This window comes from Salvelinus namaycush, chromosome 7, assembly GCF_016432855.1.
Source record: "Salvelinus namaycush isolate Seneca chromosome 7, SaNama_1.0, whole genome shotgun sequence".
Lineage (NCBI taxonomy): Eukaryota > Metazoa > Chordata > Actinopteri > Salmoniformes > Salmonidae > Salvelinus > Salvelinus namaycush.
Window position 1 is genome coordinate 36,161,009 of NC_052313.1, and position 21,833 is coordinate 36,182,841.

Below are 21,833 nucleotides of genomic sequence, written 5' to 3' on the forward strand. Positions count from 1 at the left end.
GCACAGCCCCCACACCACTAGAGGGATAACTTCAACCACCAACTTACCATCCTGAGACAAGGCCGAGTATAGCCCACAAAGATCTCTGCCACGGCCAACCCAGAATATAGACAAACATTTGTTGGAAAGTGGCATATCCATTTAATGTGATTATATTTGTAGTACCAATCAAACTGTAAGATATCGTTCACAAGCAAAAGCTGTTTGGTTTTACATAATACAGGACAAGCTGTAATCACATCCTGCAATGATACATGCCCTGGCCTGTCATAGGATTTGCCAGATTTGTGTCATACTCTAGGTCTAGTCCAACACAGGAGGTCGCTAAAGCACACAATAAGAGGCAGTGATAACCCAAACCCATGCTGAAGAGCAATACAATAACAGGTAGTGTATTAAGTTGTTGAGTGTGAGAAGTTCAAATATGAGAAAGAATGAATGCCCCTTTGATTCTTTACTGAATGAAGTTCTGTAAAGCCCAAACAGTGTCGTTGTGTCCCATTCAGACAGGCACAGCTTCAAGGGAGCCTGTATGTGTACACCCTTACCAGACCAGTCCCTAACAGCCACAAGGAAACTGTTGTCACACCCTCAGTCAGTCTACTCAGTAATGGGTGTTATAGTAGTCCTAGATGTCAACAATTCCCCCATTCTTGGGGGAATTGTAGATCATATATATATATATTTTAAACATACAATATCCATAAAAAATGTGGTACCTTATAAAGGAGAGAGACTGAACAGGCTACGTAATAGGCTACATAACAAAAACCCATCCATACACAACATTCAGGAAATTGATTTGACAAGAGGGGGCTAATCCAGGGATAGTTTTGGGAGAACTTTCATTATGCTCATACATGTCACCAGTAGCCATGTCCATAATAACGGATAATAGCCTGTAATAGAATATGGGCGTGTCTTACATTCATGACGTCAGCCGGTTTTTCCTGTGAAATTGGGGCTTCGTTCAAGAAGAGGGCACTGCGGACTTGTCTCTTCATCTAATTTTGCGAAGAAAAAGAGGTTCGCGGCTACTGGAAAATACTAAATATATCTAATAAGTACACTTTTATACAACCAAATAGTAGACAATATTTTTTCCTTTCGCAATGGAGTAACTGTTTAAGGAATGACCCGTGGGGGAGTAAATCGACCGTGACTTTTTGCAGGAGGAGAAAGTAGCTCCCTTTGCCAACAAGGCAATTGTTGCTGTGTCTACGCTGGGTAGCGGATCACTACGGATATTTTTAAAAGGATAGATACATTTACGTATGTTGCCTCGGCAATAAATCACGAGGAGAAGGTAAATGTTATAATTTGCTAATTGTATTGAACCCTGTTTTTATCCGTTCGTTGATTACTCTCCAACCAAAGTCTATTATTTTTCCACATGGGATGAAGGACTTGGATGATGGATATCCTATCTAGAATTCAAGTTTTTTACAGGCAGACAGTAGGATCTTGGCAGTCTTCCAATTTGGACCAGAATAAATATTTTGGGTGGAGAGAGAATATCCCTTCCAGATGGATCTCAATCTGTCTTTTTTTTATTTTTTAGGTTGAATCTTCACATGATCTGGTACAGAGAAATATATTTTGGACAGTATATTGTTTTGAAGTAGTGTTTCGAACAACATTTCGTCTGACAATTTTGCCTTCCATGTTTTTTTTCATTCAACAACGAATATGTCATCCTCATGATAATCTTCACGTTTTTGTAGGCGTGTTGGATAGGCTACTGTGCTTGATGCCTGCCCTACATTGGGGGCCACAGGTCTATAATAGATAATAAACCGGTTAGTTTGGCTCCGGGATGCTGATTGGCTGACATCTGTGGTATATTTTTACTGTTATATTTATGTTGGTAACCGGTTTATAATAGCAATAAGGAACCTCTGAGGTTTGTAGTATATGACTAATATGCCACTGCAAAGGGCTGCTTCCAGAACAGCCCTTAGGCGTGGTATATTTAAGCAATAAGGCGTGGTATATTGCCAATATACCACGGCTAAGGGCTGTTCTTAAGAACGACGCAATGCAGAGTTCCTGGACACAGCCCTTAGCCGTGGTATATTGGCCATATATCGCAAACCCCCGAGGTGCCTTATTGCTATTATAAACTGGTTGCCAACATAATTAGAGCAGTAAAAATAAATGTTTTGCATACCCCAGATATACCACGGCTGTCAGCCAATCAGCATTCAGAGCTCGACCCACCCAGTTTATAATGGCCAATATTGTTTAATTATACACAAAAACTTGTCACAGTTAAGGGATGAAGAAGTTATCACAAGGAGCTCACATATGATCCGTGTCTCATACAAGTAGGTCTGTGTCAAATTAACAATAAATAATCTTATAGACTAAGGCCACAAAGCTGCTTCTGTTGATGGTCATCATCACATTAAATGTGTGGTGGTGTTGAAGCTTGAGAGATCGGTTTGTGTATGCTGAGAAGGCCACTGCGTGTGTGTGTGTGTGTGTGTGTGTTGAGATGTGTGTTCGGGTCATGACACGTAGATAACATCAGGGCTAGGTGTGTCCCAAAGAAGAACACAGCCAGTGGTTATGACTTCAAAACAAACAAGTCTACACACTCAGCCTCCTTTTAGTCTTATAGAGCGACATCTCTCTCTCTCCTGATACAGTCAATGTCATTTTCTTTGATCCACCACCAATCAGCTTACAAACGCAACAGCTTCAGACATTCAGTTGCCCTTTTAATGTAAGATGGTAAGTAAGGATCATATCACGTCCACCTTACCCTACACCCACTTCAATTTGCATACTGCCCGAATAGATCCACAGATCTATTGGGATTGCCAACGCACTGCACACTGCCCTATCCCATCTGGACAAGAGGAATACCTATGTAAGAATGCTGTTTATTAACTACAGCTCAGCCTTCGACACCATAGGACCCTCCAAGCTCATCATTAAGCTCAGGGCCCTGGGTTTAAACCCCGCCCTGTGCAACCGGGTCCTGGACTTCCTGACAGGCCACCCCCAGGTGGTGAAGTAGGGGGGAAAAAAATCCATTACGTTAATCCTTAATATAGGTGCCCCACAAGGGTGCGTGCTCAGCCCCCTCCTGTGCTCCCTGTTCACCCATGACTGCGTGGCCATGTACGCCTCCAACTCAATCATCAAGTATGCAGACGACACAACAGTAGTAGGCGTGAGTACCAACAATGATGAGACATCCTACAAGGAGGAGGTGAGGGCCCTGGCAGAGGGGTTCCAGGAAAATAACTCAAAGTCAACAAAATGAAGGAGTTGATTGTGGACTTCAGGACACAGCAGAGGGAGCTTGCCCCCATCCACATCGGCGGGACCGCAGTGGATAAAGTGAAAAGCTTCAAGTTCCTCGGTGTAAACATCACTGACAATCTGAAATGGTCCACCAACACAGATAGTGTAATGAAGAAGCTGCAACAGCGCCTCTTCAACCTCAGGAGTCTGAAGAAATTTGTCTTGGCCCCTAAGACCCTCACAAACTTTTACAGATGCATCACTGAGAGCATCCTGTCGGACTGTATCACCGCCTAGTATGGCAACTGGACCTCCCGCAACCGCAGGGCACTCCAGAGGGTGGTGCGGTCTGCCCAATGCATCACCGGGGGCAAACTGCCTGCCCTCCAGGACACCTACAGCATCAGATGTCACAGGAAGGCCAAAAAGATAAATCAAGGACATCAACCACCCGAGCCACGGCCTGTTCACCCCGCTATCATCCAGAAGGCGAGGTCAGTACAGGTGGATCAAAGCTGGGACTAAGACACTGAAAAACAGCTTCTATCTCAAGGCCATCAGACTGTTAAATAGCCATCACTAGCAGGCCTCTACCCAGTATCCTGCCCTGAACTTAGTCACGGTCACTAGCCAGCTACCACACGGTTACTCAACCCTGCACCTTAGAGGATGCTGCCCTATGTACATAGACATGGAATCACTGGACACTTTAATAATGGAACACTGGTCACTTTAATAATGTTTACATACTGTTTTACTCATATCATATGTATATTATGTATTCTACTGTATTCTAGTCAATGCCACTCCGACATTGCTCGTCTTAATATTTATATATTTCTTAATTCCATTATTTTAGATTTGTGTGTATAGTTGTGAATTGTTAGATACTACTCCGCTGTTGGAGCTAGGAACACAAGCATTTTGCTACACCCCTAATAACATTGCTAAATATGTGTATGCGATCAATACAATTTTATTTTATTTTTGGAAGGAGGAGTGAGATGTTGTGCACTGTGCATGCTGTCACATTAATTGGATCAAGCAGAAAAAGGCCCCCATTTAATCTCAGGTATGATGTCTGTTGTGTTTGTGTGTGCACGAGCGTGTGGTTTTCTTTAACCTTGTAAATACAGCCGGCCGAGGCGTGCTGACTTCTCAGTGTGGCTAGAGTTTAATTAAGGAAATGGAGTGGTGGGAAGGGATGGAATGAGGGAGGAAGGAAAGTAGAGGAAGGGAGGAGGGAAGGAGTTGGGGCTAATTGAGGGAGAAGAAGAGAGAATGGGTGTGTGTGTTTACATGTGGGACATTGTGTGTGTGTGTGTGTGTGTGTGTGTGTGTGCGTGGTGTGTGTGTTAGGAGAGATGGAGGGTGGAGACAGTAGGTACTGTAGGAGATGCTAGGCTGGGGATCTACCAGCTGAATGGATGTGACCTCCAACCCAAGATAACAGCTGCTGGAGGGCTGGCTTTTCATCTGATTTACAGATTCACTGACAGAAGACCCCGCCCTGCCGTTCTCGGGGTCATGTAATGTTTTGTGTGTGTGAGACATAGACCTCCTGTCCCTCAGATGGAAGTGATGAATGTGCACTAGATCTGCTGCTACTCCAACATATGATGTGTGCTGAAAGGGGAGATTTGTTTCGAAAACTAGTAGTACAAGGCCTGCCTGTTACACCCATAACACACAACAAGGAGTAGTCTGACTATAACAAACATATGATAACAATGTGCTTCTCATGTTTTGTTTGTCAGTAAATCACTGTCTGCTCTAACTAGCACATCATGGAATCACCTAAGGACATTAACTGTGGGAGAGTGGACAAATTTAGAATTCATTATTAGTTCTCAACTTGATTTTTAGTCATATTTCAGTCTAATTATGAATTCATCTCATGCTGATGTCAGAAATAAACGGTGCTCTATTGCAAAGTATCTGAATGAGATAAAGGTATAAGAATAGGCATTATTTACTGTGTTTATCCATTGGATTACATATAGAACCATGAATTATAGGATTTCTATATCGGATGGATTTCCACTCTTATAAAAGTATGTGTGTTGTTGGGTTATGATTGCCATTTTGTGTGTGGAAATTGCGGTTTAGGGCTTTGACCCTAGTTTAGGTTTGACCTCCTCAGTAGTTTATATAAAGTGTAGCCCTATAATGCCCTCCCTCTCCCCTCTGACAGCCATTTTGTGTGTGGAAATTGCAGGTTAGGGCTTTGAGTTTAGGTTTGACCTCCTCAGTAGTTTATATAAAGTGTAGCCCTAATGACCTCCCACTCCCCTCTGACAGAGCCATTTTGTGATTTTAAACATCCAGGTCTAAAAATGGCACCAAAACCACTCAGAGAAAGGGTGTGGTTAAAATTGTGCAAGTGGAACCCTATTCCCTATGTAGTGCACTACTTTTGACCAGGGTCCATAGGGGAATGGGATGCCATTTGGGATAGAGCCTTGATTTAGTCGACCCGGCAAGGCTACAGGAGGTCTGTGTTGAAAAATGGGCCAAACTCCTTCTTTTGTTAGTAAATAATAGAGTTGGATGATCTCAGGCTCTGTTGTAGCCATATTATCTCAGCCTGTGTGTAGTCAGATGTTTATTGTTATGACAGTTTGAACATTTGAGAGCTTTGAGTGGAATTGAGGCCGTGCACATTTTGGGGGTTTACAGTGCTTTGCTACGTGAACGTTCTATTTTGGAGGAGTTTACATTTGTTTTAATGTAAAGTTAAACAAAGATATACTGTATGGTGTAAGATAACGGATTACTGAACATTTACCAGACCGCCATTGCCATGGTATTCTTATCTATACTCTATGCACGAGTATACCGAAATGAACAAAGTGCCCGTGTTCAAGCTTCATGAATGATATTTGTTAAATGTTGATCTTTAAAAGGACAGAACAAATCCTTAATTCAACCCATGATAGCCTTCAATTTCATGACAGCCTCATCTCGGCATGGTCCTCGCTTAGAGGTTCCTACAGAACTCTGAGACCTCAAGGGTCATGCATGGTCACTCAGTTGCATATTTGCCTTTAGCCTATAGCCCAGAAATGTAAACGTTTGTAGGCTATAGGATTCCATGCACTTCTGTTCAAAATGGCTGTTCCCCCTGTTACAAATGCTAGCTTTTCATTTGCTTTAGTAAGACATAACATGGGATGAAGAATCAATGTGTTGTGCCATTTCAGGTGTGTAGAATAATGCAAAACCCAACACAACATTCAATTGCAGCCTCTGAAAAAAATGACATATTGTCTTGCAGTGAAAATTGACGTTTTTTCCCCCAACAATTCCAGGAGGAAGTAGTGAGTGCTTACTGTTCTAGGCCTGCAGAGATTTCATTCCTAGGCTAATACAGTGAGTTTTCAAACAGGCTACGGTCTGTGTTCTGTAGTCCTAACACTTGTGGTATGTTAGCTTCTGTTGGTCAGCCTGTGTGTGTTCTCTGCTCAGGTGTTATCGTGTTAAGTTTTGATTTAGTGGTGCGCAGGTCAGCTGATTGTTTACCCTCATCTGCCCGGATTTTGCTAATAACCCATCCGCAATCGTCCAACTACATGTGATAAAGTGAAAATCTGAGGCCCACTAACAGAAAATGCGCTGTAGGCTACAGAAACGGCGGAAAGATTTTTTGACTGGGAGTGCAGATTCTTTTTTGCTTGATTCAGTTATGTTTCCGCTTATAATTTATAACATTTTGGTAGGCTATTTGTTAGTCAACTTGTCTATAATTAGATACATGCAGCTTCTTTTCTGTCATTACATGTTGCCCTATAAGACTAAATAAACCCTTGCTCACCAAAATGTCATAAATACACTGAAACAAATATAAATGCAACATTTAAAGTGTTGGACCCATGTTTCATAAGCTGATCCCAGAATTTTCCCATACTCATAAAAAGCTTCTGTCAATCAAATTTGTTTACATCCCTGTTAGTGAGCGTTTCTCCTTTGCCAAGATAATCCATCCACCTGACGGGTGTGGTATATCAAGAAGATGATTAAACAACATGATCAATACACAGGTGCACCTTGTGCTGGGGACAATAAAAGGCCACTAAAATGTAACTGTTTTGTCACACAACACAATGCCACAGATGTCTCAAGTTGAGGGAGCGTGCAATTGGCATGGACTGTTCATGTTAATTTCTCTACCATAAGCTGCCTCCAACGTCGTTTTAAATTTGGCAGTACTCCCACTTGGACTCACAAGCGCAGACCGCATGTAACCACTCCAGCCCAGGACCTCCACATCCAGCTTCTTCACCTGCGGGACCGTCTGAGACCAGTCACCCGAACAGCTGATGAAACTGTGGGTTTGCACAACCGAAGGATTTCCTCACAAACTCTCAGAAACCATCTCGGGGAAGCTCATCAGTGGACACTGCTATCATCCTCTTTTCCACTTCACAAAATCTTTCCCAAACATTACTTTTCTTGCCCTCCCTCCGCTTTATTTTGAACTCTTCATTTCAAAGCTTTTTTCTTAATTGAATTATTGAACTCCACCAGTCCTTTTTGCCTCCGTGGATCGAAGTTCAGTAGTTCTGCCCGTTCTCAAAAGCATTTTCTGAATGGCGTATAGGCTATTTGGCAAGCGTACAGTTAGGCCCTAAAGCTTCCGCGCTAATGCCAGACAGCCTAAAATAATGATAGGCTACATTGAGGTTTTTCTATCAATATAAATTGCACAAGAATTATCCATTTTTAATGGATTATTTAAAGGTATTGTTTTCTCTTTATTCAAATTATATTATTACTGGCTTATTATTAACAACTTTAGTAAATTAGTCCTTAGCTCAACTGGGAACACAGTAGCAGGCAGCTAGCAGGATTTCCTACGGCAGGCTGAGGGACTTTACTAATCCCCCATATGAGCATCTGTGTTGATCCTGCTCCAACATCAAGGCTTTGAGAAAGTGATCAATCACTTCTCACAGTAAATATTTACCCCTTTAATGGTGATCTGTCTTCTGCCATGACGCTTCGAAAAAATTTGCTTCCCAAACATCCTTATTTGTCAAATTAATTTATTCTTTGTGCGAGACCTTCTCTTACATTAATTTCTGCCACTATTATCCATTAAAGATAAGCTCTGGGTGGTTGCGGTAGCGGTGAATGGTCTTGTTGCTGTGCTGTGTTGCTGTGTTTCCCAGAACATAAATCACCGTGGATGGATAGATTTAAAGATGTGGCCTATTGCCAGGCAGCATGTCGGCTGTCTTCCTGTGTGATTGGGATGAGCTTCCTGTGTTCCAGCAAAGGAAGGGCCAATTCAGCAAACCAATGCAGAGAGAGATGTCTCACTGTACATCTGTCAGACCTGGGTTCATATACTATTTTGAAATAATTTCAAATATGCTTGATTGAGCTTGCCTGGCTTAATGGACCAATAGTATAGACTGTAAACGGCAAACACCACCCATCTGACACTCCAGGCATTCTAGAGCAAAGGTTCAAAGTATTTAATTGATTTCAAATAGTATTTGAACCCAGGTCTGACTTCAACTGCTGCTACAACTGCTGCTGGTCTGAACTCCAGCCCAGAGAGCAAGCCCCCAGGCTCATAGTATTCATCTCCCTTATTTTATCTCTGTACAGGTGGACTCATTATCATAGCTTAGCTGTCCGTTGGGGCCATGGGTGTGCAACAGGAAAGAAACTCAAGTACTACGAGTAGCACAGAAATAGATTGTGTATGGAAGGGATTGCTATCCGTTAGCTAAGATTCAGATGAAATCAAAATGTCTCTGTATTTCCCCTTGCCTGAATGATTTTATGGATTCATTATTTGAGATGGTATGGCAAATGGATACTTTTTGGGGATTTATGGTTCTTACACTAAGCATCATGCTCATAGGCCTAGTCTGTGAGATGGTTGATTATTATCGGAGGGTGAAAACCACGTGGGTGACTCAGAAATAGTTAGCACTGACGGAGTAGTGTGAACTTGGCCATGCTCCAGATATTTTGGGTTGTTCTTTTTTTTGGCCTAGTAGTCCTTGTTATAGGCCTAATGATAATTTCAACTGGGGAATTGTATTCTTAGGATAATTATTCGTTTTGTAATACTAGAGGCAGATGTATTTTTGAAGGGGGGGGGGGAGACAAAAATAGGCGTAATTGAAAACGCACTAGAAAGGCGTAAGTGCTATAGATTTTTTGAAGGACTGCAGGGAGCTAAAGTCCCTTTCAGTCAATATTATTCTAAAAGTTTTATTTTTAAAACATCTGTTGTTATTGCAACTGGAATCAGCTTTCAAACATTGAGTGAATTTTCTGGGGATATTCCAGTGGAATTGTGTTTGTGTAGGCTATATATTTTAATATGGCGGATTTCTATTCCATTCTTTATTCTATTCTGTAGCCTGAAGAGCTCTCATTAGTAGGATCTACACGGGCTCTAAAAGCATGCTGGGAATTTGGGACAGTGAGGACATTATCAGGATCGTCTCGGCTCAGCCTCTCCTACTCAGAGAATAGGTCCCCTCCCCTCTGACCTTCTCTTCCAATGGGTTGAGAAGGAGGTGAGGACAGAGGACGTGAGAAATCAAGGATTTTTTTTATTTATTTCACCAGGAAGGCAAGTTGAGAACAAGTTCTCATTTACAATTGCGACCTGGCCAAGATAAAGCAGAGCAGTTCGACACATACAACAACACAGAGTTACACATGGATTGAAACAAACATACAGTCAATAATACAGTAGAAAAATAAGTCTATATACAATGTGAGCAGGTGAAGGCAAAAAAGGCCATGGTGGCGAAGTAAATACAATATAGCAAGTAAAACACTGGAATGGTTGATTTGCGGTGGAATAATGTGCAAAGTAGAGAGATTTTGCTCCTTTTGCAAATGAGCAAAATAAATAAATACAGTAGGGAAAGAGGTAGTTGTTTGGGCTAAATTATAGATGGGCTATGTACAGGTGCAGTAATCTGTGAGCTGCTCTGACAGCTGGTGCTTAAAGCTAGTGAGGGAGATAAGTGTTTCCAGTTTCAGAGATTTTTGTAGTTCGTTCCAGTCATTGGCAGCAGAGAACTGGAAGGAGAGGTGGCCAAAGAAAGAATTGGTTTTGGGGGTGACCAGAGAGATATACCTGCTGGAGCGCGTGCTGCTATGGTGACCTGCGAGCTGAGATAAGGGGGAACTTTACCTAGCAGGGTCTTGTTGCCAAACCCACTGGCTCCAGGTCATCTACAAGTATGAAGCGAGGGCCAGCCAACGAGAGCATACAGGTCGCAGTGGTGGGTAGTATATGGGGCTTTGGTGACGAAACGGATGGCACTGTGATAGACTGCATCCAATTTATTGAGTAGGGTATTAGAGGCTATTTTGTAAATGACATCGCCAAAGTCGAGGATTGGTAGGATGGTCAGTTTTACAAGGGTATGTTTGACAGCATGAGTGAAGGATGCTTTGTTGCGAAATAGGAAGCCAATTCTAGATTTAACTTTGGATTGGAGATGTTTGATGTGAGTCTGGAAGGAGAGTTTACAGTCTAACCAGACACCTAGGTATTTGTAGTTGTCCACATATTCTAAGTCAGAGCCGTCCAGAGTAGTGATGTTGGACAGGCGGGCAGGTGCAGGCAGCGATCGGTTGAAGAGTATGCATTTAGTTTTACTTGTATTTAAGAGCAATTGGAAGCCATGGAAGGAGAGTTGTATGGCATTGAAGCTCGCCTGGAGGGTTGTTAACACAGTGTCCAAAGGGCCAGAAGTATACAGAATGGTGTCGTCTGCGTAGAGGTGGATCAGAACCTCACCAGCAGCAAGAGCAACATCATTGATGTATACAGAGAAGAGAGTCGGTCCAAGAATTGAACCCTGTGGCACCCCCATAGAGACTGCCAGAGGCCCGGACAACAGACCCTCCGATTTGACACACTGAACTCTATCAGAGAAGTAGTTGGTGAACCAGGCGAGGCAATCATTTGAGAAACCAAGGCTGTCGAGTCTGCCGATGAGGATGTGGTGATTGACAGAGTCGAAAGCCTTGGCCAGGTCAATGAATACGGCTGCACAGTATTGTTTCTTATCGATGGTTGTTAAGATATCGTTTAGGACCTTGAGCGTGGCTGAGGTGCACCCATGACCAGCTCTGAAACCGTATTGCATAGCGGAGAAGGTATGGTGGGATTCGAAATGGTCGGTAATCTGTTTGTTGACTTGGCTTTCGAAGACCTTAGAAAGGCAGGGTAGGATAGATATAGGTCTGTAGCAGTTTGGGTCTGGAGTGTCCCCTCCTTTGAAGATGGGGATGGCCGCAGCTGCTTTCCAATCTTTGGGAATCTCAGACGACACGAAAGAGAGATTGAACAGGCTTGTAATAGGGGTGGCAACAATTTCAGCAGATAATTTTAGAAAGAAAGGGTCCAGATTATCTAGCCCGGCTGATTTGTAGGGGGTCCAGATTTTGCAGCTCTTTCAGAACATCAGCTGACTGGATTTGGGAGAAGGAGAAATGGGGATGGCTTGTTCGAGTAGCTGTGGGGGGTGCAGTGCTGTTGACCGGGGTAGGGGTAGCCAGGTGGAAAGCATTACCAGCCGTAGATAGATGCTTATTGAAATTCTCAATTATAGTGGATTTATCAGTGGTGACAGTGTTTCCTATCTTCAGTGCAGTGGGCAGCTGGGAGGAGGTGTTCTTATTCTCCATGAACTACAGTTTCCCAGAACCTTTTTGAGTTTGTGTTGCAGGAAGCAAATTTCTGCTTGAAAAAGATAGCCTTGGCTTTTCTAACTGCCTGTGTATATTGGTTTCTAGCTTCCCTGAAAAGTTGCATATCACGGGGGTTGTTCGATGCTAATACAGAACGCCATAGGATGTGTTTGTGTTGGTTAAGGGCAGTCAGGTCTGGAGAGAACCAAGGGCTATATCTGTTCCTGGTTCTACATTTCTTGAATGGGGCATGCTTCTTTAAGATGGTGAGGAAGGCATTTAAAAAAAATAACCAGGCATCCTCTACTGACGGGATGAGATCAATATCCTTCCAGGATACCCGGCCAGGTCGATTAGAAAGGCCTGCTCCTTGAAGTGTTTTCAGGGAGCGTTTGACAGTGATGAGTGGAGGTCGTTTGACCGCTGACCCATTACGGATGCAGGCAATGAGGCAGTAATCGCTGAGATCTTGGTTGAAAACAGCAGAGGTGTATTTAGAGGGCAAGTTGGTTAGGATGATATCAATGAGGGTGCCCGTGTTTACGGCTTTGGGGTGGTACCTGGTAGATTCATTGATAATTTGTGTGAGATTGAGGGCATCAAGCTTAGATTGTAGGATGGCTGGGGTGTTAAGCATGCTCCAGTTTAGGTCGCCTAGCAGCACGAGCTCTGAAGATAGATGGGGGGCAATCAGTTCACATTTGGTGTCCAGAGCACAGCTGGGGGCAGAGGGTGGTCTATAGCAGGCGGCAACAGGGAGAGACTTGTTTTTAGAGAGGTGGATTTTTTAAAGTATAAGTTCAACTTGTTTGGGTACAGACCTGGATAGTAGGACAGAACTCTGCAGGCTATCTTTGCAGTAGATTGCAACACCGCTCCCTTTGGCCGTTCTAACTTGTCTGAAAATGTTGTAGTTATGGATGGAAATTTCAGGGTTTTTGGTGGTCTTCCTAAGCCAGGATTCAGACACGGCTAGAAGATCCGGGTTGGCAGAGTGTGCTAAAGCAGTGAATAAAACAAACTTAGGGAGGAGGCTTCTAATGTTAACATGCATGAAACCAAGGCTATTACGGTTACAGAAGTCATCAAAAGAGAGCGCCTGGGGAATAGGAGTGGAGCTAGGCACTGCAGGGCCTGGATTCACCTCTACATCACCAGAGGAACAGAGGAGGAGTAGGATAAGGGTACGGCTAAAAGCTATGAGTATTGGTCGTCTAGAACAGAGAGTAAAAGGAGGTTAGAGAGAAATGCATATGAGATTCTCCCATTGCTTTTGTCTGTCATGAGAGGATCTGGTGAGATGGGGGAGGAGCATAAAGGGGAGGGAGAAGGAGGGAGGGAGGGAGGGACCAGAGTGGCGCAGTCACTGTAAAAGTTATTTTCTCTGGACTTAAGGCAGCCCTTTCCCCGTTACAAAACCTTCTTTTCCTGTTTTTCCATTCCTTCTTTTCATGGCTGAAGAAGAAGAAATCCCAATGCAAGCTCTCTCTGGAGCATTGTTACAGTGGAGTACTGCCAAGTTCTCTCTCTGCTTTACCCAGAAAAGCAGCTAGCTTGGGATTTGTGACTCTACTATTATTGCTGCTGCTGCTAGGAAGCATTTGCTGACGTGTAGATATTTCTAAAGCAGAAGCTGACAAATAAAGCCACTCAATCAGTCGTGACTAAGGCCTGCGAGGGACTCAATCTGATGCTTAGAGTCACACAGCGTTTAACAATCTAGACATGCAGAGATTGTTTTTAAACCTCTCCCATCCAGCTTTATACACGATTGGTCAGCTTTTTTTTTTTTTTTTTTTTTTTATAAATGTGTCTTTATTTATCCAGGAAGCTCCATTGAGGTCCTAGAAAACCTATTTTACAAGAGACCTGGCCAAGAGGCCAGCTAAATAAAAAACAGGGAGAGTGCTCCGAGTGGGCTGTATGTTTTTTGAAGGAAAAGGGTGGTTATCATGGGGAAAATACCAGGTAGAGGGAACGTTGCGGTAGGAGAGATGGGCATGACAACTGGTGCCTGTCCAAATATGGAAGCTCTACTCGACTCAGGAAGATGGCTGTGAGTGCTCTGGTTTCCCCAATGAAGTGCAGGCACCAGGCAGGCAGCTACTATCCTGGTCTGACTGCTGAGAGTATCCTGTCCCAGAGAATTGCCTCAGAGCTCAGGCCGTGTCCTTTTTAGTCATGGTACTCTCCACAGACAGACCACCATCATGTATCACCTCTCCTCTCTTGAACACCGCAATGAGTTGACGTGTGTGTGTGTGTGTGTGTGTGTGTGTGTGTGTGTGTGTGTGTGTGTGTGTGTGTGTGTGTGTGTGTGACCTGGATGATGATGTTTGAAGGAGCTGCCCCACTACCACACTGTCTAAGCACCAGTGATCTATGTCTGGTTTTGGACATGGTTGAGTTTAACTGGAGATCTGTCTGTTTTTGTTCCACTCCCAGAGGAGGCAAATACTTTGAGCAATTTGGTTGTTAAGTCAAGTTCCCATAATAGTCTCAATCCCCCCCCTCCATCCTGTTGGCCCCTGTGTTGTATATCTGCCCAGTGAAAGATCTTTCCAGGAGGTGCTGATTCTTAAGTTAAGTTACCCTCATGAGCTTAAGATGCAACCCCACAAAAGCAGTATTGTGTAGGGTTATCATCTTCGATAAGGGGTAGTACCATTGTGTTGGTCTAAATGTTACCTTATGTTTTGCTGCAATGTCCCTAGTCCCTCTGAGGACTTGGAAGAAAATTCCTGTCTCCAGCTGCTAAGCTTCATAGAATAGAAATAGCCTTGTTGTTTTTCTAACTTGACACCTCGCTGGCATTTTACAGGCATATTTTCTCATTCAAACGTTTCCTTGGAACTCTGTGCTGGACTAAAAGTCAAACCAACAAGAATGTTGGAGAAAATAACGGGGGCTGTGGTTTTGGTTCTGACCAAAAACATATAAATCATCTTCATTTACACTGTCCAGAGATCTCAGATGATTATTTGATCTGGTACAAAGTAGGTGCAAGACATTTTGCGCTCAAATCGGTGTTGCGTGAACTTCAACTTTTGCTGAAGCACTCAGCTAAAGGAGCAACATTTACAACATTTAGTCTCTAACATAAAGACATCTCAACAACTGAATCACATTATAGATTATTAGCTTAGACTTATTAGGTCTAGGATACATTCCTTTAGAGTTTGGAGCCGTAGGTTGTTGGCCTTAACCTGACTGAAGGACCTTTGGTCAGTTGCATTACTGCAACACAGAAGTTGGGTAATGCCATGGCAGAAGAACTAATTGTGGCTCTCGGCTCTTCTAAGATCAGTCAGTCAGCCAGCTAGTCAGTCTATCAGTCAGCCAGTCCAACAATCAGTCAGCCAGTCAGCTATTCAGTCTAATCTGGGGGTCGCAGACAGGCTGTCTGTGCAGCTAGGCTCTGTATAGAACATGATGGTGTACACACACACAGAGGCGCTAAGGAATGCGTCACTCAACACCATACAGTACTGACTGCCAGAACTCCCCCCTCACCATGTAAAGCACCGAAAATACAGCAGCACTCTTAATGCAGTAACTCTGCCTAGCGATTGGTGTCATTGACAGGTCAGGGGTATACTGTATATTTTGGTCCTATGACAGGTCCCTACCACACATTTCGATGGTGTGTAAAATGGGGAGGAATCCGAATTCATAACTAGCTTCTTTATCTCTGGCCGGCTGGTCGTACCAGCGTTATTGTAAACCATGTGCATTACTGTACACAAGTTCAGCATGCTGATGATTATCAGTTCTATGTTGGACGGATGTCCTCAGTAGATAAGCATTTGCAGAGGATTGTCCTGAAGTCTAATCCCTAAGGTCGGTGTGTTGAACTGAGACAGGAAGTTGGACATAAATTATTCAAAATTCTCCATATTGGTGCACTCTCAACTAGAGGTCGACCGATTATGATTTTAAAACGCCGATACCGATTATTGGAGGACCAAAAAAAGCCGATGCCAATTTTTTTGTTGTTGTTGTTGTAATAATGGCAATTACAACAATACTGAATGAACACTTATTTTAACTTAATATAATACATCAATAAAATCAATTTAGCCTCAAATAAATAATGAAACATGTTCAATTTGGTTTAAATAATGCAAAAACAAAGTGTTGGAGAAGAAAGTAAAAGTGCAATATGTGCCATGTAAGAAAGCTAATTTTAACATGAGTCTTCAATATTCCCAGGTAGGAAGTTTTAGGTTGTAGTTATTATAGGAATTCTAGGACTATTTCTCTATACGATTTGTATTCATATACCTCGATTTGTATTCATATCCCTTTGACTATTGGATGTTCTTATAGGCACTTTAGTATTGCCAGTGTAACAGTATAGCTTCCATCCCTCTCCTCGCCGCTACCTGGGCTCGAACCAGGAACACATCGACAACAGCCACCCTCGAAGCAGCATTACCCATGCAGAGCAAGGGGAACAACTACTCCAAGTCTTAGAGCGAGTGACTTTTGAAACGCTATTAGCGCGCACCCCGCTAACCATTTCACATCGGTTACACCAGCCTAATCTTGGGAGTTGATAGGCTTGAAGTCATAAAGGGCGCAATGCTTGAAGCATTGCGAAGAGCTGCTGGCAAAACGCACGAAAGTGCTGTTTGAATGAATGCTTATGAGCCTGCTGGTGCCTACCATCGCTCAGTCAGACTGCTCTATCAAATCATAAACTTAATTATAACATAATAACACACAGAAATACGAGCCTTAGGTCATTAATATGGTCGAATCCGGAAACTATCATCTCGAAAACAAGACGTTTATTCTTTCAGTGAAATACGGAACCTTTCCGTATTTTATCAGACTGGTGTTTTGCGGGTACTATTTAATGAAGCTGCCATTTGAGTACTTGTGCGGCGTCTGTTTGGGGGTACAGAGATGAGGTAGTCATTCAAAAATCATGTTAAACACTATTTTTGCATACAGAGTGAGTCCATACAACTTATTATGTGACTTGTTAAGCAAATGTTGAGACTTGAAGTTATTTAGGCTTGCCATAACAAAGGGGTTGAATAATTATTGGCTCAAGACATTTAAACTTTTCATTTTTTATTAATTTGTAGACATTTCTAAAAACATAATTCCACTTTGACATTATAGGGTATTGTGTGTAGGCCTGTGACTCAAAATCTAAATTTAATCAATTTTAATTCCAGTCTGTAAAACAATAAAATGTGGAAAAAGTAAAAGGGTGTGAATAGTTTCTGAAGGCACTGTATAGGGCTCCAGACCATGTGACCACCTGACCATCAAGAACTCTGGGCCCTAAGGCTATATCAATTAACTGGTATCCAGCCTAATGTCTTCTATTTGTACTATAAATGTAAACAAAAAACGCAGTATTCACTGCTAGCTTTTACTGTATCCTCACACTAACCTCATGATGTTGTGACTTTTATTTTTCAGATGGACCTGAAACTACTTCTGATATCAACATTGTTAGGAGTCATTTGTTACAGCAGTGCTCAGCAAGGTAAAGTTATACTCTCTCATATCTCAAGTTTGTCCTACTTTCTTTAACTTCCACCTTGTTAAACAAAATCAATCCTCAACAGTAACATCAGTATTCTGTTTCTGTACACTGACTACACAGTACATCTAATTATATTATGTCATAAACGATGTAGGCCTACATGCAATACAGAATGGTGACTAATAGCCTGATTTTCCATGGGTGAGTCGAAGCAAAGCGAGCATGCTGCTGTAATGTAATGATGTCAGAAGAAGAAGCAGCTCCACCTAGGCTTTTTGGAGCTTAGTAGTGAGGACATCATGGAACAGCGGAATATTCCGTTCTGGCTCCAATTACTGTTCTCCCTGAGCCGCACCGTTCTCCTAATTCCAAATGAAACAATGTGTAAACACTGGGGCTTTTTGCCTGCTTAGTCTTTAGGAGTCTATAATGAGTTTGCTTCTCTTCAACCTTCAGAAGGGAACGAGTGCATCAAGGCCAATGCCAAATCCTGTGGGGAGTGTATTCAAGTGGGAGCGAAATGTGGATGGTGCACAGACCCAGTATGTGGATTTGAATTTGTCAATAACTTTGTTACTGCATTGTTACTGTAACTGACTCGGCATTAGAACTCGTAATGCAATCAAGGAGAGAAGTGTGCCATTTAAACTGTCCCTTGGAATTACAACACTAGTGTGTCGGGCAATATTGTTTATAACCTGCTTTGAAGTGTAGGAAATATATTTTCAGAAATAAGGACCTTACATTTTGGGTGGATTTCCTCTGAGTGCATAATGCAACTTGTCAAGATACTGACTTAACCTCCTCTCCTCCCTCTCCCCCAGGAGTTTCTTAAGCAGGGCGAGGCCACGTCGACCCGCTGTGACGAGCTGGAGTCCCTGAGGAAGAGAGGTTGCGATGACGCCAAGGTAGAGAACCCCCGAGGCAGCCAGCTGGTCCTGAAGAACAAGGCTGTGACCAACCGCAACAAGGGAGCAAAGAAACTAAGACCAGAGGACATCACACAGATCCAGCCCCAGAAACTCACCCTTAGCCTCAGATCCGGTGGGAACTTTGATAAGGATGCATCCCAAATGGCAACCTTCTCCCTATTTAGTTCTACTACTTTTCGCTCTGGTCAAAAGTAGTGCCTTATATTGGGAATAGGGTGCCGTTTGGGACGTAGTCTTAGTTAAAACGTTGTTTCCGCCATAACTTCCCGTTTGATCATTGCTGAAGCAATTTTGCTGAGGGTTGCTGTTTCCTGATATTTTCTGTGGTCTTTCACTGTTATGTTGATTTAGTTACAGTATCCTCTATTTTCTTTGAGAGTTTAAGCTATCAACTGTACAGCTGTTATTATGATGTGGAAGGAAGGAGTGCTCCTTGCACTCTTCCGTGCCAGAGGCTTATTTGACAGGGACAATGCACCTTAATCAACATTTCACTGTTAAGATCAATTTAAATGTGCCAGAGTTAGCAAAAGGGCAAAGTTTTATCCATAGTCCCTGGTTTAACCTTTCCTATCTGTTTGTATACTGTAGGTGAACCCCAGTCTTTTAATCTGAAGTTCAAACGAGCTGAGGATTACCCCATCGACCTCTACTACCTGATGGACCTCTCCTACTCAATGAAGGATGATCTGGAAAATGTAAAGAACCTGGGAACACAGCTGATGCTGGAGATGTCAAAGATCACATCTGATTTCAGAATCGGTAAGATTATGAATCCGCCCCGGTATGAGGAATGGGATGTCCATATTTCTTTGAACTTTTTCTCCACAACAACTTGATCTCTTCTGCTTTCAGTGCTGTTTTGGTGCATAATTATACATTTTCTACAATACCCATAATGTTGTGTGTAACATATCCAGTTTTATCTTAGTAAAGATGTTCTGAAGCTAACAAATTGGTGTCCTGTCTCCTTACCAATACAGTTCATAAGCTGGATATCTTTTCTTCTTTTCTAGGTTTTGGTTCCTTCGTTGAGAAGACTGTGATGCCTTACATAAGCACCACCCCAGCCAAGCTGCTGAACCCCTGTACTGGGGACCAGAACTGCACCAGTCCATTCAGCTATAAGAACGTCCTGAAGCTGACCAGCAATGGACAGGAGTTCAACACCCTGGTGGGACAACAGCAGATCTCTGGAAACCTGGACTCACCAGAGGGAGGCTTTGATGCCATCATGCAAGTGGCTGTCTGTGGTGTAAGTATTATGTTTTTATTATAATATACAGTACCAGTCAAAAGTTTGGACACACCTGGTCATTTCAGGGTTTTTCTTTATTTTCACTATTTTCTACACTGTAGAATAATAGTGAAGACATCAAAACTATGACATAACCACATATGGAATAAAAAACAAGTGTCAAACTAATCAAAATATATTTGAGATGAGATTCTTCAAAGTAGCCACCCTTTGCCTTGATGACACTCTTGGCATTCTCTCAACCAGCTTCATGAAATAGTCACCTGGAATGCATTTCAGTTAACATGTGCCTTGTTAAAAGTTAATTTGTGAAATTTCCTTTGACACAATCAGTTGTGTTGTGACAAGGTAGGGTTGTATAGAACAGCTCAAATAAGCAAAGAGAAACGACAATCCATCATTACTTTGTTGGGTTCTGAGAATATGAAATATACTTATTAACTTCTCTAGGATATGTGGGACTCTAACGTCCCATTTGGCCAAAAGCCAGAAAAAAATGCAGCGCGCCAAATTCAAATATATTACTATAAAAATCAATCTTTCATGAAATCACACATGAAAGACACCAAATTAAAGCTACACATTTTGTGAATCCAGCCAACATGTCTGATTTCAAATATAATCGTTTGGTGTGCTGAAAAGCCTGTTAGATCAGTATATAGCCACAGAAAAACACAGCCATTTTCCCAGCCAAAGATAGGATTCACAAAAAGCAGACAGTGATAAAATGAATCACTAACCTTTGATGATCTTCATCAGATGACACTCATAGGACATCATGTTACACAATACATTTATGTTTTGTTCAATAATGTGCATATTTATATCCACAAATCTCGGTTTACATTGGTGCCATGTTCAGAAATGCCTCTAAAATATCCGGAGAAATTGCAGAGCCACGTCAAATAACAGAAACACTCATCATAAACTGATGAAAGATACATGTTTAACATAGAATTAAAGATACACTTGTTCTTAATGCAACCGCTGTCAGATTTCAAAAACACTTTACATAAAAAGCACACCATGCAATAATCTGAGACGGCGCTCAGATATAACAACATTTCTCCGCCATGTTGGAGTCAACAGAAATACAAAATTACATGATAAATATCCCTTTACCTTTGATGATCTTCATCAGAATGCACTCCCAGGAATCCTAGTTCCACAATAAATTGTTGATTTGTTCGATAATGTCCATTACTTATGTCCAAGTAGCTACTTTTGCTAGCATGTGTAGTACACGTGTCCAAACGCTTGCGCAGATGCAGGCAAACGTCGGACGAAAACTTCAAAAAGTTATATTACAAGTCGAATAAACTGGTCAAACTAAGTAGATAATCAATCTTCAGGATGTTGTTATCATAACTATCCAATAACGTTCCAACCGGAGAATTCCTTTGAGTCTCTAGAAGTAATGGAACGCAAGGCGATATTATTTGGAATGCGCGTGACCAAGAACTGGCACTCTGCCAGACCACTGACTGAAACACCTCCCATCCGGTCCCACATCACAGTAGAGGCTTCATTCAGCGTTCTACAGACTGTTGACATCTAGTGGAAGGCGTAGGAAGTGCAAACAGATCCATATATTACAGGGATTTGAATAGGCGATGAGTTGAACATCGACCAGCCTCAGAATTCTCACTTCCTGTTTGGATTTTTTCTCAGGTTTTTGCCTGCCATATGAGTTCTGTTATACTCACAGACATCATTCAAACAGTTTTAGAAACTTCAGAGTTCTCTCCAATAGTAATAATAATATGCATATATTAGGATCTGGGACAGAGTAGGAGGCAGTTCACTCTGGGCACGCTATTCATCCAAAAGTGAAAATGCTGCCCCCTGTCACAAAGAAGTTAATGTCACTGAGTGAGAGAGGGTAATGTATAACGTTTACATTATGTCAGGATAGGTTATTGTTAGCCATCAGGGATCCTATGGGAGGGATCCTCTGGGAGGAGAAGAGACAGTCTGGTACCAGTCACCATGACAGACGTGAGTTGGGGAGGAGGGAGCACAGGTCAGATGAAGTGAGGAAGAACAGATATCACTAAGGTTCTGTCTAGCAACAGAGATGCATTGGCTGTTCAGATCTGGAGGAGACTCAGCAGAGGAGAAAGGGTTAAATATCAGTGCTTGTGTGAAATGTCGTCGTCTGTTCAGCTTATCGATCCTTTGGGAAGAATAAACTTGATTTGAG

At 42.4% G+C, this 21,833-nt stretch overlaps 1 protein-coding gene across 2 annotated transcripts in view; it reads left to right on the forward strand.

Moving 5' to 3' along the window:
• The first annotated feature begins 974 nt into the window (after positions 1-974).
• The window catches only part of LOC120051200 (integrin beta-1-like), a 40,593-nt gene continuing 19,734 nt past the window's right edge, over positions 975-21,833 (forward strand). For both annotated transcript variants that reach the window (XM_038997936.1, XM_038997937.1), the window contains exons 1-6: positions 975-1,306; positions 17,374-17,440; positions 17,897-17,982; positions 18,265-18,484; positions 18,964-19,134; positions 19,389-19,627. In XM_038997936.1, coding sequence (XP_038853864.1) covers positions 17,374-17,440; positions 17,897-17,982; positions 18,265-18,484; positions 18,964-19,134; positions 19,389-19,627 — 783 coding nt within the window. In that variant the 5' untranslated portion in view covers positions 975-1,306. The remainder of the gene's footprint in view (positions 1,307-17,373; positions 17,441-17,896; positions 17,983-18,264; positions 18,485-18,963; positions 19,135-19,388; positions 19,628-21,833) is intronic.